This window comes from Oreochromis niloticus, linkage group LG3, assembly GCF_001858045.2.
Source record: "Oreochromis niloticus isolate F11D_XX linkage group LG3, O_niloticus_UMD_NMBU, whole genome shotgun sequence".
Taxonomy (NCBI): Eukaryota; Metazoa; Chordata; class Actinopteri; order Cichliformes; family Cichlidae; genus Oreochromis; species Oreochromis niloticus.
Window position 1 is genome coordinate 29086192 of NC_031967.2, and position 8611 is coordinate 29094802.

The window sequence follows — 8611 nt, forward strand, 5'->3', positions numbered from 1 at the left end:
CTTTTGCCCAACTGTAATGTAAAGTAATCCAGTCAGTGGGATGATATGTGTAAAAAAAAAAGAAGGAAGAAAGTCTCAGTCTCAGCTTTTTTTTTATTTGTTGACTGGATTTCCGATCTTCGATGCTTCGATAAGAAAGATAGTTATGTCTGTAGTCTAATGTACATAAGAGAAACTATTTTATTGCATAAAATACCACTTTTCGCATCAGTTGATTGCAGTGCTCGGTACACTCAGTCAGACAAGGAGTAATGCGTTTCTGACTCCAGCTTGTCAGTTCGGTGAACCACCGAGCATCATGCCCACCCTGTCCAGACTAAGGGAGCAACACTGCAGAGACATGATGGAGCCTCTATGCAGCCATCCCAGCACCCACCATACAACAGCATGCTATTCCTCATGAAACCACCCAGAGACGTACAACAGGTCTGATCCCATGAGCAGCAGGACAAGGAGAAACAGAAAGAGTCAAAGAGAGCTTTCGCAGTGGTCTGAGTATTGGTCAGTCCAATGTGCTGTCAAACAAATCTTTTTTATAGCAAAAATGGCAAAGAGAAACGACTGATAGTAGTCAATCATAACCACTAATGAGAAGTTAGATCTTTGTCATGTCAAGTTAAAAGGCATTTACATAGAACATTGAGCAGCACTTATTAAAAGATTTTGAGTGAGTGTGTGTGTATATACTTGAACCTGCATGTATACTTTTTACCAATCCAAAAAATCCAAAATTGGATTTACCTGCACAACAGTTTTATTATCCATGGCTTCAAAATATAGAATAAATAGTCTGAAAACAGGACAACACAAAACAGCATCCTTTAACAGTCCCATCCTTTAAGTCATGTAAAATTGGCTAAACTACAGTGTAACCATTTAAAACAAAACCAGATACTTCATTTTTATTAATATTCTGTCAATGAGCACAGTAACAAGCATCAAGAGTTATGATTTATAATCACAGTTATAAAAGTACCTGATATGGTGCCATACATCTGCTGTGTTTTGCCTGTGAATCCTGCTGTGGAACTGAAGGTCAATTTATTCATACGCAATGCAAAACAATTACGGAGAAGAGTTAAGGGAATTTGGTTACCACTTCCTGGCCGACTTCCTTGTTGTCATTCCTAATTGCTTTCACTTTATTATAATACTACAAACTACAGGGGTTTTACCTTAAAATATAAAGCAGCTTTAGGTGACTGTTGGTGGTATATAAATAAAACTGAACTGAATTTCATGTAATTAAATTTCACTGAACAGTTGACTATGGAATATTTAGTAGTGACTAAATTTCACGGCTACCATGCTGGAATCCACTGAGCTCCTGAGAGCAAGCCCTTCTTTCACAAATGCTTTTAGAAGCAAGGGCTTCATTTGATACACCTGTGGCTGGAAGTGACTGGAAAACCTAAAAAAATTTTTTTGCATGGGTGAGTGAATCCTTTTGGCAATATACTGTATTTTCAACCCCTCATAGTACCATATGAACCCAATGGAGCACTTTGCTCTTAGACTGCAGGATTACTTGTGGTTTCTGGGGTATTTAAAAGTAGAATGGGAGGCCAAACCAGTTCCCAGTTTGGATTTGGGAGACAGACATCCTCTCTACTTTTAAGATTAGGCTCAAAACGTGTTTTTTAAAATGCATATATTTTGAGCTGGATCAGTTGAGCTCCCTTAATTAAGCTGCAGTACACCTTCCACTCTCTATGTGTTTATACAACACTCTGCATTTAATCGCTGTTATTCTCTTGCACTGTGTGTCTTTTGGCCTTACTCCCTCCCCTCACCCCCAACCAGTCGCTGCTCCTCCCTGCTTCTGCCTGAGGCTTCTTCCTGTTCAAAGGGACTTTTTCTTTCCTACTATCGTAAAGTGCTTGGTCATAGGAGGTTGTTTGTTGGGGTTTTCTCTCTATTATTATAGGGTCTATTAGATGCATTGAGGCCAATACTGTAGTGCTGTTGTGATTTGACACTATAGAAATAAAAAAGGAATCGACCCGTATTTACTTTAATCTCCTGTTTTAACTTTAAGTAAAAGAATGATCAAGCCCAAGAAAATGCACTTATTTACATGCAAGTCCTTATTTGCAAATGCAAATTTGAAAATGCCTAAGATTACAATAATCTCAAAAGTGTTTCTAGTGTGTTGTTATTCTGCCTTTCTTTCTTCTTGTCATTTCCCTCTAGTGTGCATAAACAATTAAAGACCACACTGAGTTTATGAACCCTTCTTAACTAGAGGTGCATGTTTAATTGAACTTAATCTCCTGTTTTAACTTTCAGCAAGAGGATGATCAAGCTTAAGATAATAGTTTTATTTACATGCAGGTCCTTATTTGCACATGCAAAAGTTTAATATTTAGATTTATTGCAAGTGACTATTAAGATTACTGGATTGTCAAAAGTGTTTTTAATGTTATTCTGCTTTTCTTTCCCATGTCATTACTCTTCAGTGTGCAAAGTCAAGTTGAGTTCTTGAAACCACTGATGAGACTGATGTATAACCACACTTGGATATGCATTTTCATACATGTAAAAACGACCACGCACACGCACACACACACGCACACACTGGTGACTGACTCCATCTAGTGGTGAATAATGGAACAGCGGTGTAGAAAATCATAGTAGTCTGTGTTTCTCTTCTGTACAACGATTATTACTGTCACAAAAATCCGCACGTTCATTATATTTCAGTATGACAAAAATTACATTCAAAGCCAAAATTATGCAACAGTCCAGAACAAGCTCCATAATATTTTCCACTTCATTTTTATTGTTAGGCTAATCAATACCTGCATTACACACTGTGAGAAGAATTTAGATTTCAGTCAGATCTGAGAAAAGCCACACCAACAGTGCAGGAGATTAATAAGTACAGTGATGAGTTTAATGTTAAGTGGAGGTGACTTCACAAATGTAAAAATGAATCCCTCTCAGTATATTGTAGATTAAATTCATTGAAAACCCACAGAACAGAATCTGTAATTTGCCTCTGTTTAAATGCAGACTGAAATTTTTGCATCCATTTTTTTTTTCTTGTGAAAGGTTTTTACCCCTCAGCTGTAAAAGGCTGATGGGGTTTTGTTGTCACCCTACCAGGCAGGCAGATGGGGTGGCTGGTGGCGTGGACACCCAAGTTTCTGAACATGATAACTTGAGAATGACGTTGCATAGGATCTTCAAAGTGATATCATAGGTACGTGTACAAAATGTTTCTGACGAGTTTGAAACCTAGTGACGTTGAATTGAAAGTCAAGCACAGAGGTCAAGTTTTCTGAAAATTAGGTAAACATGATAACTTTGGAACAAGTATTTTTAAATTCATCACTTAGGTGCAGCTACTAAAAATCAGGAATGATTTCAAATCCCAGTGACCTTGAACTGGTAGTGGTGCAAGGTGGTAGAAACTTACTAATCTGGGCTTGTTTTGTTTTCAGTTATTGAGTCATCTATGAACCCCTCCAGGCCAGGTTGTATAAGGGTAAAGTTGCACACAGTAAAAGAATGATTTGTAAACTTAAAACTTAAACTTCATCCTTCAAATGTACTGCAGCTCATATCACTGCACTGCAGGTTGGTTGTGCTGGTGTGGTGACTGGTGCCTGTGGGAAAGTCTGAGGGGAATAACAGAGGATAGAAAGATCTCTGTAAATGAAGTGAGATAATCTTCCAAAACTATTTTTCATTTCTGGTTATAGTATAACATTAATAATGTAGAGAAACAGCAAATCAGTCAAACTAAAACATCAAATACAGCCACTGTAGTAATTTAACATTTGTATCTAAATAAACTAACTAAAATAAAATAATTAAGAATACAAGCTGTAGTTTTATAAACTTCATCATAGCTGTCCTGCTCCTGTGGTCAAAACTTCTCTGTGGTCCTCTTTTAGAGTAAATCGCTGTTCTCCACACATGTGTCTGCTGGAGGAAGAAAGAGATGTTTGAACCTGGTTAGAGATACACTGGAATCCAAACAGTCTAACTTTTAATTTCGACCAGACCACTTACCTACTGTTCGGCTGTTTTGTTTTCATGTCTTAAAGAAAACAGGACCTGATATTATGAGATTATTTATGTTTTTTTCTCTGAAAATAGGTTGTAAAACCTTAAAAAGTCCCTCTCCCTGGCCTCAAGGATTAACCATCACTTGTTAATATCAGATAGGATATTTGTGCATTCTAAACAGATCTGTAGCTCAAAATTAGGATTAGACACTGAATTAATCAAAACATAAAACAGGCCATGAAATTTTTCTGGTTTCAGAACATTTCTCTCTTTAACATATTGATGACATAAAACATAACCATATATGGGTCACTAGTGAAATGGTGTTCTGTGTAAGTACGTTATTCAGGATCCGTACCTTCCTTTTGTTGCTTTTCACAGCTGATGTGCCTCCAGCACAGACTCACAACACCAGAGAGCTGACTTTGAAGAGAAGCCTCCAGCTGAATATAACCATGTAAAAAAAGACAAAAGGTGTCATTTGTTGCTTGGGTTGCTAAGAGCTGATAATAAAATGGACCAGAGGTGTTTTAAAGCAGAGCAAACATATCTGTTTACTGTACCTGCTGCAGCACTTGATCCCTGATGTTTGGATCTGTCAGATCAGCACTGCGTTTCATTCTCAGCCTCACTACAGTCCTCTTCTGCACACCTGGAAATTGTAATTAAAGGAAATTATAACAATTATTTTCATCTGTAAATAATTCTTCAGTTTTGTATCAAACCAAAAGGAAATGCACTGATGGACTTAACAACAATAAGACTCATTTAAGTTTATTCATATTCTACATAATATCTTTAATTAAAAATTAAACACATCAACTATTCTTTGTGATTAATCATTGCCAGATTTTTCATAGCTTTACAAATTGAACGCTGTTGCTTCTCACAGGAAATTATAATAACCAAACTCAATAAGCTATTAATTACTACATTATTAATTATTAATTATTACATTCATTGTGCTGTATGTGCAATATGAACATGGGCCTGATATTTAACATGTTATATTATATGCTATTCCTTTGCACAGGAAATGTGGTTTCAGTCAGTGGGGCTGTATTAGTACCAGTGTTACTACTTATGGTATTTATTTTAAAAAGAGCAGAAAAAGAATGACAAGAGAAAATTAGAAAACTTGACAAAAATCCAATTATCACATCTGAACCTTAATAATTCCCAATGTGTAATAAGTTCATGTTACTCACAATGGAATTGTAATTAAATGAAATAATAATAAATATTTTAATCTGTAAAAAATTCTTTAGTTTTGTATCAAACCAAAAGTAAAAGCACTGATGCACTTGGTATGAATAAGACTTCTATAAATCCAGAAGCTGCAGGTGGCCTGTTACCACTCCTCAGTGGAGGGAGTGCTCTCCTACTGTCCAGGTGTTTGGGACACAGGAGCCACAACTGAGAACAGGAAGGATATGCAGAGGGTAATTGCACAGCCCAAAAGATCATTGGCTGCCCTCTGCCACGTCTGGAAGCCATCACCAGATTCTCCTGTCTCAGGAAAACCAGGGCCATCACAGGTGACCCCTTGCACCTCGCCTCTGTTTGACCTGCTTCTCTAAGGTCAGAGCCTCAGGTCCATCAAGTCCCACATCCCCAGATCCACAAACAGCTTCTTCCCCTGGGCCATTCAGACTGCTAGCAAACACTATACCCGAACACCCCACCCGCACCCACCTCACCAATCTGAGCCTCATCATCCATTACTCAGTCCTTTTGCACTGCTTCCAATCACTTTCCACTCCAATGTGTGCCTTCCTCTTGTTTTGTATGTATTCCTCAAGTTTTATATATCTCTTCTGTTTGTTTCTTATTCCTGTTGTCTCACTATTTATATTTTACCGTTGCACAATTGGTGTGGAGCACCCATAAATTTGTTCTTCATGTACAAAAAAGGGCTATTCTATTCAATTTTATTTTATTCTATTCAGCCATGTAAAGTTACATACCTATCAAAAATAATCCATTGTTATGTGGTGGAATTGTAGTTGTAGTAATGGCAGAAGCAGTGCTGGTAGTTGTAGTTGTAGTCATAGCAATAGCAGTGCGGGTATCTGTTATAGCTGGAGTTGTAGTTGTAGTCATAGCAATAGCAGTGCGGGTATCTGTTATAGCTGGAGTTGTAGTTGTAGTCATAGCAATAGCAGTGCTGGTATCTGTTGTAGCTGGAGTTGTAGTTGTAGTCATAACAAGAGCAGTGCGGGTATCTGTTATAGCTGGAGTTGTAGTTGTAGTCATAGCAGGAGCAGTGCTGGTATCTGTTGTAGTTTTAATTGTAATAATGGCAGCAGCAGTGCTGGTATCTGTAGTAGTTGATTTAAAAAAAATTGTAAAAAAGGATGTCAAAGTTAAGGAGAAAATTAGAAAGCTGGCAAAAATCCAAATGTTAATATCATACTTGCACTTTAATTTAACCCCCTAGGACCTGCCGTCCACATATGTGGACATCACATTTTTGGTTGTCTAGAAAAAATACTAAATTTAGCTCTACAAGGGCCTGATATTCACTTACGAGGACATTATACTGCCACTGTTCTATTGAAATTTAAAGCGAATGTCCTCATATGTGGATCTAATTTTTCTCAGAAACAAAAATCAGGTAAAAAAAAAATTAAAATCAGGTAATTCTTTGTTCTTACATTCATCTGGTCCCAATCAGCCCAAATAGCAAAGAGAAATAAAGAATGCATGCCATGAAACAGTTCTGGTCTTAGGAGGCTAACACATGATGTTTATTTTGTAAGGGTGCTAGATATATATATATATATATATATATATATATGTGTGTGTGTGTGTGTGTGTGTGTGTGTGTGTGTGTGTAATGTCGTTTAGGAAAATATTATATATATTACAATCAAAGTCTGAATAAATCGAATGAAACTTGCATATATAGAGAATGATCTTCTGAATATACTTAATGAAAAGTCACGTCAAATTTGCTTCCATTTTTATCACTTATCTTGACCTTACTCTTCGAGATGTAGAATGGTATAATGACCCCATATAATGTGCTTCAGCTTCTGCTTGAAGTGTTATCTCAGATGACATCTCTATCAATGAGTGATTAATTTCCTCAAGAATTGTGAATAATCTTCTCCCAGAAACATTTTGTTGAAAATGATTCATAAGTGTTAGAAATAAATGAAAATATGATCTTCAGGGTGACGCTATATAGACTTCAAATTATTTGTACCATTTGCAGTTTGAACAGCTGTCGCAAAACAGTTGTCAAACTGTACAAGGTACTCAAATAATTTAGCTGATGCCATTTTTAAAGGAAGAGAATTCAGGAAAAACCTCATCTCTAAACATGAGGTTCATTCAATCTATATATTCAAGTTTCATTCCATATATTCAGACTTTTATTGTAATATATGTGATATTTTCCTAAATGGCATTTCATGATATATATATGTATGAATGTGTAAATGTGTGTGTTTACATTTTGATATGTTAGCAATGTTAGCAATGATCTGTTTGATTGTGATATCAAATATATAAGTTGTATGAAAAAACATGAGAAAATTTCACAGTAAGTTCAACTAAAAACAGTTTTTAGTCACTTGGACGATTTGGTGGTGAGTTGTAAAAATTTTCAGTTACTGTCATTAATACTGTTATTATTCATTTTAGCACTCTAGTCGTGTTGCTATTTGATCTTAAATATTTTGATTCACTATCGCCGTGTTCTTATTTCTGACAATCACTTATACTAGATAGATATAAATTCATATTTTCTTACCTCCCTGTTGCCCGATCTGCACACAGAAAATAAAAACCCCTGTAAAAACAAAGAAAATCAAAATACATGACAAACCAAAACACGCATCCTGTGTGTACATGACTGAACACATATTTCTGAACAACAAATATAAGAAAAGAGTACAAACCAAAGATGAGCAGTTTCATTAATCTTCCCTCCATGATCTGCAATCTGCAATTTAACACTCTGAATAAAATGTTTGTTTGTTTTCAAAAAGACATCTCTATTTGTAAATCCATCATGCTGCAGTATTTCTCTGAGTGTAGTCTCACCTCTTGGCTTTGTGTCCTCACTATGAAAAAGTTGTACCTGTGTATCTCCTTCCTCTTCATTAACTTTGAATAATAAATAGTCCGTAGCTTGTGGTTGTGCTTTTTGCGTGTGCTTTGACCCATTGCCGCGCTTCATAAAAGTGATGTTTTGACAAAGTGAGGAAGCTCCTAACAGAGTGAAAATGTTAAAAAGTAAATGCATCTTCTCTCATCTCTGTGAAAACTATTTTTAGTTTACAGAGATGAGTTCGAAGGACACTTTGTCACTCTTGAAAACAAATGTATGACTGAATGAGTGATTAAACGAGATGTGTCTCAGATATATTTGGTTGCAAATTGAGCGATCTCTGCTCAGGACATTTGCTTACTCTAGGTTAAGTTTTCTTAGCATTGCAGGATCATTCAAAACTACATGTTTGTTTATAAAAGAGTGCGCACCAGGTCAGCTGCTTGTTTGTTTGCAATTTTCATTAAGAAATTATTTATTTACATCATCCTGCCCATCTTATGTGCTGTAGTTAAGCAACGATAAATATATTAC

General features: G+C 36.2%; 1 protein-coding gene across 1 annotated transcript; it reads right to left on the reverse strand.

The window, feature by feature from the left end:
• Positions 1-3113: 3113 nt before the first annotated feature.
• LOC109199753 (integumentary mucin C.1) lies at positions 3114-8210 on the reverse strand. Its single transcript, XM_019355074.2, has 7 exons — positions 8071-8210; positions 7926-7969; positions 7778-7816; positions 5985-6338; positions 4581-4669; positions 4376-4460; positions 3114-3933 (listed from the first exon to the last, which is right to left on the reverse strand). The coding sequence occupies exons 2-7, from the start codon at positions 7957-7959 to the stop codon at positions 3899-3901; spliced, it is 636 nt and encodes a 211-aa protein (XP_019210619.1). The 5' UTR covers positions 7960-7969; positions 8071-8210; the 3' UTR covers positions 3114-3898.
• Positions 8211-8611: the final 401 nt, after the last annotated feature.